Source organism: Mandrillus leucophaeus, unplaced genomic scaffold (assembly GCF_000951045.1).
Source record: "Mandrillus leucophaeus isolate KB7577 unplaced genomic scaffold, Mleu.le_1.0 Scaffold300, whole genome shotgun sequence".
Lineage (NCBI taxonomy): Eukaryota > Metazoa > Chordata > Mammalia > Primates > Cercopithecidae > Mandrillus > Mandrillus leucophaeus.
Window position 1 is genome coordinate 2,099,808 of NW_012103144.1, and position 23,458 is coordinate 2,123,265.

Sequence of the window (23,458 nt, forward strand, 5' to 3'; positions counted from 1 at the left end):
ACAGTGTGACTATAGTCAATAATAATTTAGTTATACATTTTAAAGTAATTAAGAGTATAACTGGATTATTTGTAACACAAAGGATAAAGGCTTGAGGTGATGGATACCTCATTCACCCTGATATCATTATTACATATAGCATGCCTGTATCAAAATATCCCATATAACTCATAAATACATATACCTACTATGTACCCACAAAAATTAAAAATTATTAATAAATTATTTGTTTGATTTTAAAAAAACAAGGATGCCCACTTTTGCCACGTCTATGCAATATAGTAGTGGAAGTCCTTCCCAGAGCAGTTAGACAAGAGAAAGAAATAAAAGACATCCAAATAAGAAAGGAAGAAAGGAAATTGTTGCTGTTTGCTGACAACATAATCTTATATATAGAAAACCCTAAAGATTCCAGAAAAAAAGCTGCTAGAACTAATAAATTCCGTACGGTTTCAGGATACAAAATCAACACCACAAAAATCACTAGCATTTCTATACACTAACAACAAACTTTCCAAAAAAGAAATCAAGAGAACAATCCCACTTACAGTAGCTACAAAGATTAAAATACTTAGGAATAAATTTAACCAAAGAGCTGAAAGACCTGTACACCGTTGTCTATAAAATATTAATAAAATAAATTAAAGAAGTCACTAATCCTTTTTAAATCCACCATGCCCCAGTCCAGCTGAACAACTTGTACTTTTCAGAATCTACTCTATGTGTTCTCACTGCTCTGCAGCTAGCCACCTCTTTCACCCTCCCTAGATCACCTTCTTTACCATTTCTGCTTCTCAAAATGTTACCCCTCTTTCAAAGCCCAGGTGTGATGACATCTCCCTAGTAAAGTTCCCTCAACACCTCAAGCTTATAATAACTAATCTCTTCCTTGAATTCCCATAGCAGGTTATTTGTACCTCCATTATAATACCTCTCTCATTCTATGTGTATTTTAATTATTCATGTGTGGCATGTTTCTCTTATTAGGCCATAAATATCTTAGGACAAGAACTATGCCCTCATTTTTGTTCCACTACAAATCTTAACACATACCTTGCACACACCAGACCCTCAGGAAATGCTTGCCAAGGTAATGAAGGAACTGCCTAAATTAACATAAATTATTATTCTATGTACTGATATGGTACTAAATCCATGGTGCTATCATTTCTGAATCACTGATGGTTATCCACTTACTTAAATAACCTTTCTTTGAATACACTTAGAAAAGACGGAAAACTGTGTTATAAGGGAGGAACAAGTATGTAGGTTATTCTTTTCCTTAAACAAAGAGAAGTTCTGTCATGCGTCATGGAAAATTAAAGCACAGTAATAAAAAGCACCAACAAGATTTGTTGAATAATGATTTAGTGGAAACGTTGCTTGCCTCCTGTTCATAGGTCCTAACTTTCCTCTCAAGTACTTAAGCTGCACGTTCTATTTATTTTGTTTCTAGATTACATTGACAACTATTGGCTATGGAGACAAAACTCCCCTAACTTGGCTGGGAAGATTGCTTTCTGCAGGCTTTGCACTCCTTGGCATTTCTTTCTTTGCACTTCCTGCCGTGAGTATCTTTGCACCAATAAAGCAGTTTAAATTAGGTCTTAGAGACTTATTAGAGTGAGCTCTCACAAATTGGTATGCTTGGGAACACATCTATATCATTTACAAATATAATTTTTCTGATATAATGTTGACTTTTCTAAATTATCTGGACAATTTATAAAATGTCTTTCCTTGGAGACACTTAACCGGAGACTTTATTTAATATAGGCTCATACTTTGTGACCAAATAATAACTCTGATGGTTCACTTTTTAGGCAACATGCTACTAAGACATTTAAAATATTTGCAAAGATTTAAAGCTATCTTCTTTTAAAACTGATCCTTCCAATTTGGTTTATAGTGTGTGCTACTTAAGAGATGGATGTGCACAGTGGAGTATTTTTCTCTTCAGATCCGTTTGAGTGAAACACATACGACCTTAAAGGGTGTTAAACATGTCAGATGATTTATTCACTGTGTCATCATCATTGATTTTTTTAATGAGCAGTTTCTGTATCTTATCAGAATAAAGGGCACATTTATCTGCCCCCGAGCTTCTGATTATTTTCTCCTTAGTGAATGAAGCCTGCCTTTCTGATCATTTTATTCTCTTGTGTCTTTAAAGGCAGCTGTTCAAAATATTACAGTTTGTCCCCATTTCCAAGTTCTTGCTTTCGTTCACTCCACCTGGGGTGGGGAAGGGGGAGCCAACAAAAAGGAGGGTTAAGGCAGTGGCAGCAAGAGTGCTTAAGGAAAATAGCTCCAGTCTTGCTCCAGACACAGCTCAAGCTGTGCCAACCAGAGACCCCAGAGCACCTCTCCAAAACTCTTTTAGCTCATAGAGCTTCTCTTCTGCCTATTAATGAGGGCAGAGGACACCCTTGTCCCACCAGTGCCCAACTCGAGATTCACCAGATGGTTCTGCCCCAGAACACTCAAAAGCACAGAAAAGAGACTGAAAAGGCCATGCATATGCTTGGGTACTAGAACTCAGTTTGAATACATCTTTGTCATGTACTAACTATGTGACTGCTTTAGTTTACTAGGGCTGCCTTAACAAGTACCACAGACTAGGTGGCTTAAACGATAGAAATGTATTGTCTCACAGTTCCCAAGGCTGAACATCCAAAATCAAAGCATTGAGAAGCCACGAGAGCCATGAGAGAAAGATCTGTTCCAGGCCTCTTTTCTTGGCTTATAGATGGCTCTTCTTCCTGTGTCTTCATGTCATCTGTGTCCAAATTTCTACTTCCTAGAACACCACCAGTCATATTGGATTAGGGTCCATCCTAATGTCCTCGTTTTAGCTTGATTACTTCTGTAAGGACCTATTTTCAAACAAGGGCACATTCTGAGGTCATGGGGATTAGGACTTCAACATATGAATTTTGGAAGGACACAATTCAGTCTGAACAGTGACCCTGAATAAGTTTATTTTTTAATAGAATGGAGGAAGAATTATTGAGCCCAGAGAAATTTTGTGCAGATCGATGTAATAATATAAGTCAAGTTCTTGTCATGAAGAGAACTCTCAATAAATGTTACTTCCCTTTGCCTGTATGAATCTAGAAATACATGTTTCCTGGAACAAAATGATGAAATCAAGGAGAATCAAAAAAAACTCTTACATATCCAAGGCAACTTCGTCTGGCAATCTCAACAATTCAGAACAGAGAAGAGATTCACTCAATAATCAGATTCCCTACAGGAAAATACCTTTAAAAACAATACAACAGTCTTGGGTTTTTTCCCATTATAACGGCACAAAATAATTGCAGCTTTTGTGTTTATATTTATCCTGAGGCCACATGTATAGCAACCTCTATGATTCAGTGAAAAACTATGAACAAGGAGGTAGGCAACCTCTGGGCTGTTGAAATAGACAGCAGTCTATGTTCTGTCTTCCTTCATAGGAGAGCCACTTGAGATCTAATTCATAACCTAGTCTTCATTCAGAGAAAATTCTGATAAACTCACCTTATGTTTTCATAATTCTTTGAAGATTATAAACAACAAATATAGAGGAAGCTGATAGAACAGACACTGCAACAGAAAGAAATGGTGAAAGACTAATAGCAAAGGAGGGAAAAGGAAATCTGTGAATAGCAAGCAGACATCAATGTTCAAAATGTGTATCCTGTCCTTAAGGTGGTCAGTAAAAATAAAATAAAATAAAAAGGTAAAACAAAATGTGTAAAGATCTAGGACCAATTAGTGTTGCAGTCAACACACCTCTGGAAGTGGGCTGCACTCAGCACAGCAAAAAGGCAGTTCCCATAATGAAACTCTGAACTATCACAGGGAGGTTAAATATGTCACTAGGTTAAGTTAAAGGACAGAGACTAAGTAGTCATTCTTGGAAATGTTTCCAATAAAGTAAGTATGAAATTTTTATATGCAAATTAAATTAATACATGTTGGAAATCTGAAAATTTTGCTTTCACTGAAAAGAACATTTCTTAACAATGCCAAGAAAAGTAACCTCTACTATGGATCTTTTACTGAAACCTCACAATATTTTCTGAGTCCTTATTTATTAAATGAAAGACTAAATGGTCCATATATACCTTTAGAAAAAAACAAAGTGGCCAGAGATTTGATTATATCCTGTGTACCTGTCAACCAATAGTGTTGTCTGACTGAAATTTAGGAAGATACATTGACGTTTTGCTGAGAAAGCTAGAGGCTGCCCCTATGTAGGGTTCCTCCCACCCAGGACGCCTGAGAACCAAGAAAGAAATGAGCCTTTCTCCATCTTACCCTCAATGCAGAAGGGCTGTCCGGCACATCACAGAGTCATACAAGCCACCCTTCCAAAGCTCCACTGTAGGGTCACTTCTCTCAGTGCCCACTCCATCTCTGGGCTAATGAGCTCACAGAAGAAGCCCCAGCTCCCTTGTGTTACCCTGATACGCAGGTCTTTCTCCTCTTTAGGGTTCTTCCTTGTTTTCTGCTAGATATTCCTGCTAAGAGTATTTTCATTGATGAAGAAATTGAGTTTTATAGAGACTGAATTCCTTGAGACATCCAACTAGTAAATTCAGTGCAAGAACTCTGTTTGACTCAAGATATTAACCATTCAATTAAAAATATTGGCCACTGTAATCATTAACAATATTAATTAAATGTAATCATTGCATTTAATAAAATGTTAACAACAGTTTAAAAAAATAGGATATCTTGCCAGGCACAGTGGCTCATGCCTGTAATCCCAGTACTTCGGGAGGCCGAGGTGGGCGGATCACAAGGTCAGGAGATCGAGACCATCCTGGCTAACACGGTGAAACTCCGTCTCTATTAAAAAATACAAAAAATTAGCCGGGCGTGGTGGCGAGTGCCTGTAGTCACAGCTACTCGGGAGGCTGAGGCAGGAGAATGGTGTAAACCCGGGAGGCGGAGCTTGCAGTGAACAGAGATCACGCCACTGCACTCCAGCCTGGGCGACAGAGCAAGACTCTGTCTCAAAAACAAAACAAAACAAAAGCGCATTGGGTATCTTTCAGCATAGCCTATTTGCTGATTGTGGGTTACAAATTAGGTTCATTTAATCTGGAAGATAATGAAGGTTGAATATTTTAAATGTTTACCAAAACATATTTCCTCTCTAGTTGTTGTTTATGTAGCAGTTCTCAGCAAAGTGTTAAATCTTAAAACCTAAAAATTGAGTCTTGTTGTCTTAGAAAATGAATTAAAACAAAATTCAATTTCTAAGAATTTACATCTATTGGTGTCAATATTTGAAGGGATGACACATGTTCAAAGCTTAAGCCATGTTTTATGTGTGTATATACATATACAATAGACTTTATTTTCACAGACTTCTATTTAGGTGCACCACCCTGTGTACTAAGAGAGATGTGGAAAAAAATTGGAAAGGAGCCATGATGAGACAATAAGCAGACCTGGTTTAATAAATGCTATAATGTACAATCTGGCACAAGAGATATGTAGCAAACATTTGCCATTCACCAATATATATTTCCGAGTAATGCCAATGTGATTTTCAGTACATTTTTAATTGTTTGGCAGATGATAAATTTGTGCTATGTAGTGCCTGTCTTTATTTTCCAAAGGGGATTAAACTCCAAACCTCATATCCACATCATAAGTGCTCAAAATGGTAGCTAGTGCTGTTAATTCAGCATCTGCAAAATCTGAATTATGCTCCATACAAGCGAATTATACACATATGTGCACATAAATGCATGTATATATAATACATGTTATAAATAGATGCTAGAAAGTTTGGTATTTCATATTCCTAACATGTCTACACTTTATGAAAAGTAGTATTAAAGGGAAAGTAAAGGAATCTTTCCTAAATGATCTTAAACAGCAGAAAAAAACTGGAAGTTACTAATGACTTAAGTTGTTCTGGATTTAGAAATGGAGGGGCATTTTTATAACCCCCAAAAGGAGGGAAACATTGTTTAAATCTATAAACCAGATCACAGAGACCAGGTTTCTATAAAGTTTAGTTTGTACAATCACAACCTGTAAGAGATAGAGATCTTAGTGTAAGACAGTCGCTGAAAAAGAGAGATGGAAAACAGAACCTATGATGTAATTTCTAATTTCATAGTACAGTCATTTGTACTAATTAATAATGGAGTAGATCATTGCTCATGAACAGCAAATAGTATTATTAGACCAATGCGTATTTTAAACATGATTGCATTACTTATTGTCTGTTTATTGTCACAGATGTACTCAGAATTGTGGAATCTCAAGATAAGAAGGAAGGTTAAAGGCTATCTAGAGCCCAAATATATCTCAGCCAAGTTGTTATTCAGCTGAGACTTAACACCTTCTAGAGATGAAAAACCCACCACCTCTCTAGGCAGCCTATAGCATCTTTGAACCATCTTTGAACTACTCTAAAAATAAAAAGAAAAGAAAAACAACCATTCCTTACCTGTGGCAAATACTGACTCAGTGCTTATAAAATGTCCATCTCTAACCTAAGGGTTAGACTGCTTGAAGTTTAATAAAAAGCTAATAATTTATAGCTAGCAAGTAAAATCCACAGACTTGAAGGCAGCAGAGTTCCCAGTCCCATGCCAATAAACTCAAGAGTTAAAGACAAAGCCCAGAGACTGAATTCAGCAAGCTCCAAAAGCCAACCCAAGGCTGAGACAAAGCATCTTGTTTTCACAAATGTTAGTAGACCAGAGCAAATTGGAAAGAGTGGGGGACATCAAAGAACCAGAATTTTGGCAGATGAAGATGATAAGCAGAAGGAAAGCAAAGTGGCCAAAAACTAATGTAAACCTAGAAGGGAATACTAATCTTACTAATCCCAAAAACGGAATAGGTGAACCAAAATAAAAAAGGCAAGGAATGGTGAAAGTGTGAATTAAAATGGGAATGTGCTTTGCAATGATCTACGTTCTAGTCTTTACTGTACAAATGGGCAAAATAGAAAACCTTCTACTGTATATCTTCAAAACTGAGTATCCCCACCCTCCATTTTACTTTTCTTTTAGTAGGTTTAGAGTTACAACATTGTAAAGAACTACAGCTGGGATAGATTTTATACAGTCCTCTCTCCTCCATTTCATGGATAGAGAATCTAACTTTCAGAGTCTCATCAAAGTGCTAGAAGTATTCCCATGTTCACAGCAGTGAGACTTGAACTCCCCTAGATTTAAAATCCAGCTCTGTCCCAAGCTGAAATTCATGTTCTCTACATTCCATCACTGGATGAGACCATTCGCTCTAACTTAGGCAAAAAGAAATGTCACAGAGAAGGCTACACACACACACACACACAAAAAAATATTGTGATTTTATTTATAATCATGGTGCCTATGCTATACCACAAAAGATAATAAATGACAATGCCTAATTGAATTGATTTACTAAAGAACAGAAGTTGTATCTCCTGGCAATATTGCCCAACAATTTGCCGTTGGCTGATGGTATTATAATGGAGAGAAATACTGCTTATTTTAATATGTAACATGTTTATGTACAGATTACATACCATTTGTCTTCTCTCAGACTCATTTTAGTGACTTTTTAATATTTGTATTATTTAACAGTGCTTTTGAAATTTTTGAGTGCCATTTTTGTATTTTGTTCCAGGGCATTCTTGGCTCAGGTTTTGCATTAAAAGTACAAGAACAACACCGCCAGAAACACTTTGAGAAAAGAAGGAACCCAGCTGCCAACCTCATTCAGGTAAATGTCAATGTAATACGTAGATGGCAACATCTATGTCCATAGTGCTTGATGGGTCGTTTTCCGATCTCTGTGCTTCATTGCTTGATAGAACTACTGCTTTGTTCCTTTTTAAAAAAAAAAAATGAAGTCAGAACTTAATGTACAGTCTTGGATTTGGACAGGTGTTTCTCCTCTCCCAAACTGAAACACATGTATTTTTAGCAAACGATCCATGTATTGTTTAGACTAAGTAACCATGTCAGCAAGGCCATGCAAAGGTTAGCAGTTGTGTTGCTCCTGGAATTATCTAATATATCTTATGAATTACTTGATGAAACATAATTGATCATTAAGTGATGGAGCAGAACAGGGCATTACAATTACTTTCTCCAGCCAGATGTATGTTGCTGTTTTAAAGAACAACATATTTGTTTAGAATGTCAAGGTTTAATACCTTTGAAATTGCTTTTAGTGCCATCTAGGGCAGTTAGTGAAAACAGTTATCCTATTTTGAGAGCTGATGGAACTATGGAATACATCGGTGTTTGAGAATATTAAACAATAACTATATAATTTGAAGCTAGCTCCTAATACATAGGCTGTTATTCAGCATTTCATTTTCTTTTCAGTAACTCAGGATTAGCTTCAGCACTAAAAGGAATGCTTCTCCTTTCACCATCCATATATTTTCCATCCTAGATCCAGGTTAAGAATTACAGAATATATTTTTTGTTAGATTCATAATGTAGAGTTGACATTTAGTCATGGACAAAATAATTCTACAATCTAAAGTTTCTCCCTTCCTGCTAGGGAACTGGAAGCTACCGAATTTCTAAACTGGAGGGGCTTGAAGTGGTGCTTCAAGGCCCTAGGAAACTTGCCTTAACGCTGCAGTAACAGGCACACTGTTTTTTGTTTCATTTTGTTTTGTTTTTTGTTTGTTTTGTTTTGTTTTTTGAGAAGAGTCTCGCTCTGTCGCCCAGGCTGGAGTGCAGTGGCGCGATCTCAGCTCACTACAAGCTCCTGGATTCACGCCATTCTCCTGCCTCAGCCTCCCAAGTAGCTGGTACTACAGGCGCCCGCCACCATGCTTGGCTAATTTTTTGTATTTTTAGTAGAGACAGAGTTTCACCGTGTTAGTCAGGATGGCCTCGATCTCTTAACCTCGTGATCTGCCTGCCTCGGCCTCCCAAAGTGCTGGGATTACAGACGTGAGCCACCACGCCCAGCCACAAGCACACCGTTTTAATTTAGATTGTACCTCTGGGTGGGTGGGTTAGTGGGAGATAACCACCACACCCCATACCTTTAGTGTTTATCTGTGGCTGTGATACATGCAGGGCCTCCCACAGAAATGGAGCTGGGGAAAGGAGGGGGCAGTATGGCCCAGTTATATCATGAAGGAGATCTGTTCATATCTCATCATTAAATGAGGATATTAATTTTTAAATCAAGCTATTCTGCAACTGTTGACAAGAAAGTAGACCATCGGGCATGACTTCCAATGCAAATCACTGAGAATCTCTATTTTTTTACATTATTTTTTACAATTTTTTTTTACATATTCTTTACAGGTTTTAAAAGGACACTAAAGAGAAAGTGAACTCTATTTTCTTAAACAAAAAGACCCATATGAAGTTGGAGTTTAAGATCTGATGCCAAACAATAATCAGCAGAATGAAAAGAGGAGTCACACACTTTAGGACACACGCAAGATACCCCAAGGTCCAGAATTCATAGCCTTTCATCCTTTAGCACTCCTTAACTGGTTACACATGTTCCAATACTTCTAATAAGTTTTTCTCTTTACTGTTCTTATCCTTTAATTTCCCTTCACTCTAGAACAATGTTTTCCAACCTGTGAGTGCAGAAGTTATTGCATAGGTTCCTTCCATCCATCTGAGCACCAAGCTCTGTCTACATATGGAACCAATAATATATTCGACACAATAAAACCTCTTGGACTATCAGCTGTTTTGTTTTTCTTTGAGGAATTTCTCATGCACATATCAGTTGTGATGATACAAAGCTGTGCTGCTCGATACAGTCACCACTAGCTACATGTAGCTTTTTACATTTAAATTAATTAAAATTAAAATTAAAAACCAAGTTTGCCAATGGTACTAGCCACTTCTCAAGTGTTCAATAGCTACAAGTGGCTATCGACTACCATACTGTACAAGAGAAATATAGAGAATAACTGTAGGAAATCTCCTGATCTAACTTATCATTATTGACTACTAGACTGTGCAAGAACAATTTCCAATTGAACTTGAAAATAAATTGCTATTTCTACAGCAAATCATTGGAGCAGAGGCATTTATATGTCTACAGTCAAAATGAGGCAAGACCTCCCTCACAGGTAACCCTGTGGGGGAGAGGCTAATTGAACAGTTTTACTTAGAGGCCTAGAATTTTATTTTATGGAACTGGGTTATGTAATACATATTGTAATCAGTAATTGAACTTGTGCAAGTGCAGGTAACAATGAAGTAAAATCATGAATTTTTATTTTACTTAAAACTCCAACTTATATGTTGTTCTTAACAAAAATAATGCAAAATGGAAGGCTTGAAGCATTCAAGAGTACTTTTAAAATCTAATCATAGTTTCATTAATCAAAGTAGAATCTACTAATTTTAAAAGCAATTGCTCCTTCATTTAAATGCAATTAATTTATTTATTAGACATATAATAATATAATTATTAAATTTGTTCATTGTTCTTCCTTGTTATAGTCTTTAGACAGAATTCAAGGCTTTAAGCCTTGATTATATATTGTAGAAATTTATATTTCAGGATGCAGTAGATTGAAAAGCAAACTTCATTTACCCATCCATTCACTTTCTTACCCAATAAACCTGACTTGGTTTACTGAACACATAAACCATCAAGCCCAAAAGCATCTCATTTATTTTAGGCCAGAGTCACTATCTTCTAAAAAGTACAACTGAAATGCCCAAATTACTTCATCATTTGGTTGTTGAGAGAACTAAATTAACCAACATTTCAGCGTTTAAGGAAAAAACTTAAAACCCCAGAAGCTTGCAGCAAATTTAGCTGTGTCAATATCTTTCCATGATTCATTTAAATTTACTTTTCATTTCAAGCTGGAGCAGTCTGGAAAAAGAAATTAGCTCTCAGTAATGTTTTGAATACCTGCCCAAATGTCACAACTTTTATTAATAATGCTTAAGACTCATGAAGTGCTTTTTAGTTTGCAGGGTGCTTCTAATACATTATGTCACTTGATCCTCAAGACAAGCCTAGGAAGAGCTAGGACTCAAATCCCTGCTGTCTGAATCTGAATCCATTGCCCCTTTCAAAAAGCAGCATTTACATCCTCATAAATGTATAAGGATGTATGGGATGCCTTGGGATTTAACACTTAAAAATTCTTCAAAAGTTTCATGTTAGAGGTTTACTTCTGGAGAGATTGGACTAGTTTTTTGTGGAACCAAGATGCTTTATTAGAAACAGAAACAGGGAATTAAGTAAAAGTTTGTGAAATAAAGGCTGGTAGGGATAGATTAGAAAATGTTGCTTTGATGCCAACTGATCCAAAAGAAAAATACATAATTTGCATTGAAACTTTGGCTTCCCCCAGTAAAATGACTTAGTCTCCACCCAATTACCCTAAAACGAAGCCACTAGTCATTAAGCTCAGGCCACTTATATAGAGATTTTACATCTTTTTAGTGCTCCAGTCATAAATAAAAACAGTGCAAGGTGTGGTGACTCATACCTATAATCCCAGCATTTTGAGAGGCCAAGGTGGGAGGATCACTTGAGTTCAAGATCAGCCTGGACAATATAGTGAGACCACATTTGTTTAATAAATAAATAAGAACAGAATCAGAAAAAAAAAAATCTTAGATGTGAAAAACATGAAGGCAGGAAAAAAAAAAAAAAACCAGAAGATAAGATAAAGTTGTGAAATTTTCCCTGAAAGAATAAAAAATGATTGAAAATAAAGCAAAAACGATAAGAAACATGAAGGGCCCATCCAGGCGTTCCAATATCCCACTAATAAAGATATCTCAGCTCAAGTGCATGGAAACTAAGAGGAGGATTTTATCAATGAAATACGACATTATGATTCTCCAGAACAGGAGGACGGGAGTGGCCACAGTAGAAGAACTCACCAAGTACCCAGCACTGTGAACCAAAAACTTCACACCAAGATTATCGTAGTGAAATATCAGAAAACTTACAAAAAGGGGATCCTAAATGCTTTCTGAGCAGGACAGAGCCAAAGGATCAAAAATAAGGATGACATTGGATTTCTCATTAGTAACCCAAATATTAGAAGACAATGAAACAATACTTTCAAAATTATGGAAATTATTTTCAACCTAGAACTCTATGTCTAGCCAAACCACCATCAAGTGTAAGAGCAGCACCAAGGCACTTTTAGGCATGCAAGATCTCAAAAATTAATGTACCATTTACCTTTACTCAAGAAACTTTGTAAATAGAATTTCTCTTCCAAAACAAGGGGATAAACCCAGAGAGAAAGTGACATGGAATCAAGAAACAAGAGATTCCACACAGGAAAGAGCAAAGGGGATTTCTATGATGATAGGGAAGGGAAGTCCCAAGACAACAGCCATGCAGGCCTTGAGAACAGAATGAGAAGGAGGCTGAGAGCTCCAGGAGAAAGATCTTCAAGGAAGCGAAAGAATGGAATTCTCAGATTTCATGACGCATTTGACCAGAGGAATTTTATAGTTCTGTAGGAAAGCTCTGGACTGTATTCATAATAGGTACATCTACGCAAATCAAGAAATTAAAATAGGGCAATTATAACTCCCAAAAAAAACAAAAACTTCTATAGGAAAGAAAGAGTAGCCATAGTACATCACACTGCTGAACTGGGAACAACAGTTACATTGTCATAATAACATTAAATAGTAACTTAGCTAAGAATTGTGATATTAAAATGTTGGTAGGATGAAAGGAGGGGAAGAGGGCATGTAAGTGGGCAATATCATTATCTTTCAGGATAGGAATTTAATTGATAATGTCTAAAATTGAAAAATCAAGAAATATAACTATAAGCATAATCCTTGAAAATAAGCATTCTTGGCTGGGTGCAAGTGGCTCATGCCTGTAATCCCTGCACTTTGAGACGCTAAGGTGGGAGGATTACTTGAGGCCAGGAGTTGAAGACCAACCTGTGCAACATAGCGAGACCACACCTCTGCAAAAAACTAAAATAAGTCAAGTGCAATGGCACACACCTGTAGTCCTAGGTACTCAGGAGGCCAAAGCCAGAGGATTGGTTGAGCCTGGGAGTTTGAGGCTGCTGTGAGCTATGATTGTACCACTGCACTCCAGCCTGGGTGACAGAGTATGACTCTGTCTCAAAAATAACAATAATAATAAATAAGGATTCTTAAAAATAGAAGCAACAACTATAATAACTGAAGGAGTTGCCTCTGAGGAACAGAAAGTAGTGTCAAGAGAGATGTGGAAAAGGATTGCTGGTTAATAGCCTAAAACTTTCAGAACTTTTACATTTTGAACTCTGTACCTTGAATAAATAAGCTGCGTGTTCATTATTCCTTTGGATGGTCAGCTGAAACGTTCTAGACCATTTCCAGTAAGGATCAAACATGTCATAACGATAATACTTGCAAGACAAATAAAATACTCCCAAAAAACTGAATTATGCTGGCCTTGTACTTAATGAGCAAAGTTCACATCTGTTTGGCTGCCTAGAGCACCAGCATCACCTGGTAAATGGTAAATTTGGCTCTCATTTTGCTTCTTGTTGATTTGTCCTTTGAATTGTATACACCATGTAAATTAACCATAGGAAATCCCTCTAAATGTTATTTTTCTCTTGCCAACTACTGTGTGATTTTGGCTTTAAATACAGGAACATGAGCCACTGGATCACAGGGATGTGGGTTCAAAGTTCAGCTACTAGAAGCAATTTGCTGAGAGAGAGCCAAGGACAAAACAAAGTTATTATAGTGTAAGGGGCATAGAGTTCCACTTTCCACCTTCATTTTGACTGTTAACTAATATCAGACATGTGACAGACGCCACCTGCACCTTCCGTACCTCTCATTTAAAAGGCATTTTTGGGAGATGAGTAATGAAAGGAACAAGAGCTTAGCTGTTGGGATCAATTTGATAGAAAAATAGCAAGACATCAGGTTTCATTGTAAAAAAAAAATCTTTAATTTTCTCAGAGCGGCCTCTTTTGCCCCCGGTTCTTTATAACATTCACAGGCAATGCCTCGGTCCCATTCTTTTGTTGTTCTGTTGTTTTGGATTTTTTCACTGGTATCCAATAATGTACAGACCTGCTGTATGCTTCTAGTTCTACAGGAGTCTTGCTTTCAATGTATCAGAACTCATATATATATGTGATGTCTTCTATGGAAATTGTTTAATTAAAGCAGCCTTCTGTATCATCACAGCATTAGAGGATCTCTGGGCATCACTAGTACAGAAGAAGCTGCAATGATAAATCCATGTGTTTTCCTTAATTATTCTGGATCACTCTATAAATTGTGTGTGTATAATATTTGCTAAAATTAACATTTCAAGATGATACAACAATAGTTGCTTTATATATGATGTCAGAACACTTAGCACAAATTTCCACAGATTTGTAGATTAAATCAGCATGAGCCATGTAAAAAATCTCATTTAAACCTTCCTTAAAAATACAAAAAAGTCCCTCAAGTTCTACTACTGCATTTTTCTATTTTTTTATATCACTTTCTGAAATTTCATTGAAGTACAATGTGCATGCAGAAAAGAGCACATATCCTAGGAGAACTGAGCACACCTGCATAACCAGCACTCAAATAAACAGAGCATGACTTCCTGTGTACCCCTTCGCAATCACTATCCCATGAGGATAAACACTGTGCTACCTTCTAACAGCATAGAATAGTTTTACCTGGTTTTTGTACGTTATGGAAATGTACTCCTTGGTGTCTTCTTTTTCTCACTCAACATTATTCACATGAAGTTCATCCATATTGTTGAGTGTAGTTATATGTACTATTGCCATGTAATATTGTACTATGTAAATATATCACAAATATTCTGTTTATTCTACTGTTGCTGGGTATTTGGGCATTTCCAGCTTTAGTTTATTAGAAACCAACATATAGTGCATATCTTTTAATGAACATATATAAGCATATATGTTGAAAATATACCTAGGAGTGTGTAGTTGTATAATAGTATACATAAATGTTCAGCTTGCATAGAAACTTCCAGTTTTCCCAAGTAGTTGTGTCCATTTTTAACTTTTATTCAGCATACATTTATTCAATGATATTCTCAGGAAGAGGAATATTGTTAGATCACATTTTATTCATTGTAGATTTCACAATCATGACTGATGGTTATATAGTAGGGATATGGCCTATTTAAATGAATTGGTCCGCCAGGCATGGTGGTTCACGCCTGTAATCTCAGTACTTTGGGAGGCCGAGACGGCAGATCACTTGAGGTCAGGAGTTCAAGATCAGCCTGGCCAACATGGTGAAACCCTGTCTCTACTAAAAATACAAAAATTAGCTGCGTGTGGTGGTGCATGCCTGTAGTCCCAGCTACTCAGGAGGCTAAGGCACGAGCATCGCTTGAATCCAGAAGGCAGAGATGGTAGAGAGCCAAGATTATGCCACTGCACTCCAGCCTGGGGGACACAGGGAGACCCTATCTCAAATAAATAAATAATAAATAAATAGGTTTGTCACATAAAATAGAATGTTTTGATTAATCTACTGTAATAAAAAAGTTTTCTCTGAGGAGACTGGAGTAAATACCTGGCCATCAGAGATGTTTGCAGGCTCATTACAAAGAAAGAAATTTACCAAAATCTATATGGGAAAGTAAGGTCAGGCAGTCTCTCAAATGAGCAGTTCAGATGGAAGCTTTTCCAAAAACAGTCTTCAAGCAGTCAGCAAGTCTCCGTGGAGGGATTCTATGACCAAGAGCCAGGCAATTTGAGATACTGTCTCGACTCCACCAGCCTTATATAAACTTCCTCATTCATCTGAGCCCTTTTTTTCTCATCTACAAAACAGGCATCTTAATTCACACTTTGATTGTGAGGATCCCATAAAAATATTTTGTCTTATGTGTGCCAGGTATAATTACATGAAATGGAGAGAGTTTATGTTTTACGTCAAAGAGCTATAAACATGTTCTTAGGTCATGGCATAAATCCTTAGGTGTTTTCCAGCTATACACCTAGAGTACATTTTCCCCATCTCATTTTAGTTCTGCTTCTTGTTATCACTATCTTCATTTTTAGCATTAGAAGTATTGCATAGTTCAAGGATTTCATTAACTAAATCATTAGCATACCCTGGCATTCATTAGTTAACTAGTTAGCTTACTAGTTGCATAGTGGATTTTCATTAGTCCTTTGTTTCTCCCTTATCAAATATTGATTAAAGATCAATCTCTGGAATGTATGCTCATGCTCAAGTCGCTTACCTAACTACTATCTTGGATTTTAGCATTTAGCCAGTCAATCATCACTTTTTGTTTTGGATAATATAGTATCTTTCCCTTACCAATTCAAAAATTACATTATATTACACTTTTGGGGCCTTTTGCTTCTTGGTTTGTTGTTTTGAAAAGCAGTTCTGTCCAGGCGCAGTGGTTCATACCTGTAATCCCAGCACTTTGGGAGGCCAAGGCGGGCGGATCACTTGAGGTCAGGAAGTTGAGACCAGCCTGGCCAGCATGGTGAAACTCCATCTCTACTAAAAATACAAAAAAGAAAAAAAAAAAGAAATTAGCCAGGCATAGTGGTGGGCACCTGTAGTCCCAGCTACTCTAGAGGCTGAGGCACAAGAATCGCTTGAACCAGAGATTGCAATGAACTGAGATTGCACCACTGCACTCCAGCCTGGGCAACAGAGTGAGAGTCTGTCTCAAAATAAATAAATAATAAAATAAAATATAAAATAAAATAAAAGCAGTTCTGATGTAGTGCAATATGTTTAACAGTCAGCTGAAAATGCCAAAGTAGCCTTCTTCCTCCTTTGGGTATTTATCAGGGCTAAGTATGAGAGGCAAAAGATCTTAACGTGTAGTAACTTAATCATTTCTCTTTTTATTTTATTCTATCTCCTGCTCTCTTTTTTCTTTTTCATGTCCCCATCTATGCCACATGCAGTGTGTTTGGCGTAGTTACGCAGCTGATGAGAAATCTGTTTCCATTGCAACCTGGAAGCCACACTTGAAGGCCTTGCACACCTGCAGCCCTACCAAGTAGGTATCAGTGTGACAGCTGCCGCTGTAGTTGAGTCTTTTCAAGTGTGTTAAACAAACCATACCCACACGCACAAAAAAAGTGTTAATGTTTGGCTTGTCTTATTCTCTGTTGCTCCTAGAGAGATTCAAACCTATTTAGTAGCAATTCTGGCACAAAACTAAATGGAATCAGTATCATTCCTCACAATCCACAGATTGGGGTTAAAGACTAAAAGAATGTAAACTTTTATAGAGATTTATTTCTACTATTTCATGCTTATTTTCTAATGTCTCATTTCATAAAACCCACCAGCATCCTAAAGGTAAGCACCACAGTTCTTGAAAAACAAGGATTATTTATTTTTGCACCCATCGTCTGACCCCAAGAGATGAGTGCTTAGAGAGTAATCATCTTTGTATGTTTAAATCTCTCAAAGCCATTTCTTATCTGGATCCCCTCTGGATGGTCCTCAAGCTTTCACTTGCAGATCAAACTCATGTCAGTGACGAAAGAAGAGAAAAATAGGAGTCCTGATAGGATTATAGTTTACAATGAGGCAATGGGATCCAGCAGATTAAAATTTGGAATTAGCATTCACAATTTTAAAGTAAGATTACTTTTCTTCACATTTCATTGGCCAAAGTAAATCACCCAGCCATGCCTAAACTCAAAGAAAATGGGGAAGTACAATTTTACCATGTGCCTAAGAAGGAGGCAAGAACCAAGGACATTATGAACAGTCCTAATGATTACCACAGAGACCTGTAATTTAAAGAAAAAAGAAAAGAAAAGAGAAGAAAAGAAAAAAGGCCTTAGTCTTGGAGTCTTGGAACCCTGGACTCCAGTTCAACTATCACAGAAAATGTTAAATCGTATTCACCACCTAATTAAAGAAGCCCTCATTGAAATACCAAAGTCGTAAGTCATGAGAAAGGCTTTCTGTGAGTCACTCAGCTTGATTAGCATAGTCTGTTCCTCAGGTTGTTCAAAAGTTATTAAATTCCTCATCCGACTTAGCATTTGAAAGCACTGGCTGTTTTTCTTCATAGCCCAACAAAACCTTAATCCTAGTGGCTTCATGGGATTCAGGACACCTAACTACTGTGACTCAGAAAAAAAACCACCTGTTCTTACTGATCTGGGGGGATATCAGCTGAGGAAACCTCCATGACATTCCCTGGCAGTGCCGTTTTCGTGGAGGTTTGCGATGCAGCAGAATGTGTACCATTGGGAGGCACCAGATCCATCATTAACTACATTACTTCCCTGTTCTGCCCTTGGCCTCAGTTTTCCCACCCACAAAGAGAAGGACAAGAGTTGGGCAAGATGATTTGTAAGCTCTAATGGGACATGCCTCCTGGTGGGTGGTGTCTAAAATTCTTGTCAGCACCTGGGACAGAGATAGTCATAGTAATCCAGGGATTTTAGAGAGGATGGAACCTTAGCATGGATAGAAGCATGGATGCTGTTGAATGCATGTGTGGATTAAAATCCTCTTTTCATTTAGATCTTGAAGTTTCATTGAACTTTTTATTGAGTTTAAGACCCTTTCAACATTTTGATATTAAAAAACCAAAAATAGAACATAACTCCTGTGCCATTTATTCCTTGGGAGTATGAACCAAAAACAAGAATTATATGGAAATTGTATTTCTTGTCTTCATGAAGTTTGCTAGGTAAATGTAAAAAGGGAATCTGAGTAGCAAAACCGATAGAGAATTCTCAAGTGACAGAGGAGAGTGGTCTATTATCATATGTGATTATTTGGCTTCCCACTTACTGCAGTTTTTGGATTAAAAGCCATTCTGAAGCCTGGAAAAACTGTTTAATAATGAGTCAGATTCCCCCAGTAAATCAACTATTATTTTATTCACACAAGTTCTTTCTATTCCTCTGATATTTTCCCTGTCTTAAGTGGGGGTGGAGGTGGAGGAGGATTTATGCAAACACCTGTGTTCATTATATCCCACTGTGCCTGTCAATCTTCCCCTCACTTTCCTTTTCCTGCAACCTCATGAACCATGGGGCTCAGCTCCATTGAATGAAGAACAGTTATTTGTCCAGAATGACACAGCAGTCACTGGTAAAGTTCATGGGAAACTGGATGTCCTAACATCTCTCCCTCCAGTAATGCTTCATTGCTTCAAATTGCAGAGGTTCTTAATCGTTTTTGTTGTTTTGTTAAACCAGTGAGAATATGATGGAAATTATGGGGTCTTTCCCAAGAAAGATATTCAATGCACAAGAAAATCAATACTTTGCCTACAATTTTAATGTATTAACAGAGTCCCTGAAGCCAAGTTCAAACTTTTGCTTTACAAAGCAAACTTGCTTTAATCAAGTGACAATAAATTTCAGTGACTTAGAGGGATCTTTTTACATTTAAGTGGCTTACCGAATGGAGAGTGTTGTAGTAAGAAACAGACTACGATTGCTATTTTATTTACATTGTGTATTTTCCTTTAGCATTCAGCCTAAGAACTTCTGATGGGAAAGATCATTTATTCAGTCATGTATGCGTTCAACAATTACTCATTGAGCACCTATGATGTGCAAGGCACAGTTCTAGGCACTGAGAATACAGCAGTTGGAGTAAAAAAAAAAAAAAGTTAGAATCTCTGGCCTTGGGAAGTATGTATTCAAGGGATGCTGGGATAGACAATATAAATAAATAAATAAATAAATAAATAAATAAATAAATAAATAAATAAAGGATATGTTAGATGGCATTAAGTGCTAAGGAGAAAAGTAAAAGAAGGAATTTAGGGAGCACCAGAGGCTATAATTTCAAATAGGTGGCCAGGGAGAAGATCAATTTATCAACAATATCATCACCCTCAACAATGTTATTGTTATCATTAAAAAACACCAGCCCCACGCTCTTGTTCCCCATAATTTTAGAGATGTGGTGGGATGCTTTGATTCCACTAAACAGGGTGAGAGAGAGGTCTTAGAAATAGCTGTGCAGGGCAGAGATGAATAGGAGGAGGGACACTCAAACCTGCCAGGGATACAACCAGCAGTTCCTTACTCTCTCTTTTCAGGTCTGGTTTGTCTCTTACATACACTCTAGAGGTCTTAGCAGTTCTATTTCAAAGTTTTGTTTTAATAACAGAAGGGTATATAGAAGCAAGTACTTTTCTTGATTTTCTCCTCAAAGAGAGTGAAGCCTATGCAAAGGGCAAAACACAGGTAAATATGCTATTTAGGGAATGAGTCAGATATTTTATGAGGCTATGGGGAATTATCAAGCTCCAAGAACACCTTATAGTACCTTAAGAAGTGGGGATTTGTAGGTTAGCTAACCCAATGCCTTTGATTTACTCATAAGAAAACCAAAACCGGCAAGCAAATGAGGTGCCTGCCCAACGGCACACAGCTCATTTGCAAAGAGTACAGACCCTACACCATGGTGCTTAAACCTAAATTTGCTAAAATGAGTTATTACAAATGCCACCCAACAGTATAGGCTAAAAGAGTTTTGATAAATATTCTATGTACCTTATTTAATCCAAGGAAATTTAGATTTTATACAATACAAAAAAAAATCTGCCTCAGCAAGTGACTGAGATACAATTCGTTAATGAATGCAGATTTAGAAACCTAAGTCTGCCAGAAGCACAGAGAACAGTTATGTTGTAACTAGCAACATTCTAAGAGCCCTTGCTAATGCTGGTTAGATCAGAACCACTCTTTCTTAGCCATGGATAGCTTTAGCTAATGAAAAGTCTATTGTTTTTGGTTCTATGTGGGCAGTCTTGACTTCGCCAAGTAAATGTTGTGCTAGCTCAGGTCTGTATCATAAAGAACATATGTTAGCAAGTTGAGTACATTTATTATAAAGAACATTGCTTTTGTGGATCTTGCATGAAAAGAGTTACTTAAGGTACTTGATTCTCCAATCTCCAATTTGGCCATTATCAAGTGCTATAAATATATTCACTGGTTTATCATCATTTCTCTTCTGCCTGCACGCACCTGAAGGAAAGAACAAGGGGAAGCATCAAGCAGGTTTGTGATTTCTCTTTTGCTACATGTTTGTTTATAAATCTGATACCTACCAGATGTTTTAAATGTGTCTCATGTGAGTAAAATCGATCAACAAATACAAGATGATTAAAAGTGACCTTTCACAAGACTGCCTGCAAAGGTTGCTATTTTATTGATTTTCCCCCCTTAGTATCAAAGTGTCTTTCCCTAACTCATTCCCTGCTTTTTCAAAATCTGTAGGGCATAGAACATTTGGAGTAGGGGAGGAGGGAAATTGATCTTGGATTAGACCTTGCTGTCATTTTCCCAGACAGAAGTATTATCATAGTATTCAAATATGGTAATCTAGAGAATGAAGGAAATGAATTTTTTTCTGAATGTTATAAGTCCAGGCAGCAGTCTAGGATACACTCCCCTTCACTAGGGTGCTTCTTTTGGAGTGAGATATATAGATATACATATAATCATTTTTTTGGTAAGATGAAACCATCTTGCTGTGACAGCTCAAGATCTCCAGCCCATTGAGTGCTGCGGTCTACTCAAGTGACTCAAAAAGAGCCCCACCCCCATCTTTTAGGAAGAAGACAGCCCTCCCAAAAATTCCCCAAATAATTTACGATCAGTTTCCCATGACTTAGATGGAATGCTTCATCAGATTGCAGCAGAGAACTAAACCTAGAGGGAATAGGAGGTGAAAGAAAAATTTCTTGATCCGTGTTAATGAGTACCAGGAAGTAACTAGATTTGAGAGCAAAGCCCTGAAAAACAGAGCCAGGTGGAACCCAGCATTAATGATGTGAAGAGTGTTAGAGGCAGAACCAGCAATGAGAATCCCAGGTGCCTGGAAAGCAAGAAGAGATACATTTTTTTTCCTATCATTGTCACTTTGTTTCCGTAAAGAAATGAAGGCATCCACCTACCCAGAGTTAGTCCCTAAGTGGAAGCCAGTGTGGGCCCAGGGATTGTTCTTTTAGCTTTGTACTATTATAATAATTACATTAATCATAATATATCTATGCAATACCAAAGCCAGTTTTGAAAGTTCACTTGGTGTGTTAAGTCTCTGGACTGTCCATTTTTGCATTATATTTATATGTAAAGATACACAAATCAAAACATAAATGCATTCATCTATGATGGGAGATAGGTACAATAGGATATACAACATCAGGCACATGTTCTGGGTAGGTAACCTACCCAAGGGATGGCATTAAAGTCCCTTGTCTTATTTGGTAGCATAGAGTTAGAGCCAAGGGCATTGGATATGCCTTGGTGATATTTCCAGGAAAAAAAAAGTAGTTCTTCCCCACCTAAGAAATGTTTTTGACCAAAGAGAGGTTCTAGTCACTAGATTCAGAATAGTCTTTGCCTAGACACTGGAAGAGACAAGCTGACCAATTCTAGACCTTTAGTCTATCTTCTAGATTCCATACAGAGCTCACCATCCTTCTGTTGTGACAATTTTACTTGAAAAAAGTTACACAAAATAAATCATAGCCATTTTAAGCTAGTTTATAGCTGCTTTGGTGATATTTTTAAAGCTTTCATTGTCTCAGGAGCTATCCATTTACTAATTATCTCAAAGGGTCATCTGCCCCCAAATCCAAAGGACAGAGACCATCTTTGACACAAATTCCAGAGCTTCCTGGGGGTGCAATCACCCATCTTAGTTTCATCCTCCGAAACGGAGCTGTTAACAACTAAAAGAGAAGTTTGTAAATGACATGGAGGTGCTTGAACAAGTGTAAACTCTATGGCAATTCTCAGTGAGGGTACAATGATATTGTACTGTTTTTCAATGTTAGCATAGCAGAAAACAAAGACAAAATTAAAGTGTCACTTTTGAGCTTCTGCTCACCAGTCCAAAAACGAGCTTCCTACTCAGTTGTCACAATTCAAAAAAACTACCAACCAAATTTTCCACATTTATGATGTTCGCATATACCTACAACATTTACTGTCTGCATACAGCAGACTGAGGTTGTCAAAGAAAACTCACCCATAGGTTTAAATATGTACAAAACCACTGAAGTCGGTTGATGACTTAGAGAATCACACACGGAAATTTCTTGCTTCTCTGTGGTCATTGAACATTTGGCAAAAACAACCTTGAAATAAGTCCTGTACTATTACTTAAGCTAGATTCCTTACTTAATGTCTTATATTTGATACACTTAGGTCTCTTATCTTCCAACTAGCTGTCATACCACCCTGTGTAAAGCTATGACAGAATGTGCTCAAGAAATAATTCTTGGATAGAGTAATAAAATGGCCCTGACTTCAAGTAGTTTGTGGGAAGAGATAAAACACCAACAAAAAATGGGAAGAGGGCCGGGCGCAGTGGCTCAAGCCTGTAATCCCAGCACTTTGGGAGGCCAAGACGGGCGGATCCCAAGGTCAGGAGATCGAGACCATCCTGGCTAACACAGTGAAACCCCGTCTCTACTGAAAAAAAAAATACGAAAAACTAGCCAGGCGAGGTGGCGGCGCCTGTAGTGCCAGCTACTCGGGAGG

The 23,458-nt window shown here is 37.3% G+C and overlaps 1 protein-coding gene across 3 annotated transcripts in view; it reads left to right on the plus strand.

Annotated features, from left to right (window-relative positions):
- KCNQ5 (potassium channel, voltage gated KQT-like subfamily Q, member 5) overlaps positions 1-23,458 on the plus strand; it is a 565,034-nt gene that overhangs the window by 465,020 nt on the left and 76,556 nt on the right. For 2 of the 3 annotated variants that reach the window (XM_011987105.1, XM_011987104.1), the window contains exons 6-9: positions 1,457-1,567; positions 7,636-7,731; positions 16,877-16,971; positions 20,939-20,965. In XM_011987105.1, coding sequence (XP_011842495.1) covers positions 1,457-1,567; positions 7,636-7,731; positions 16,877-16,971; positions 20,939-20,965 — 329 coding nt within the window. The remainder of the gene's footprint in view (positions 1-1,456; positions 1,568-7,635; positions 7,732-16,876; positions 16,972-20,938; positions 20,966-23,458) is intronic. The other variant, XM_011987106.1, reaches the window with a different exon arrangement.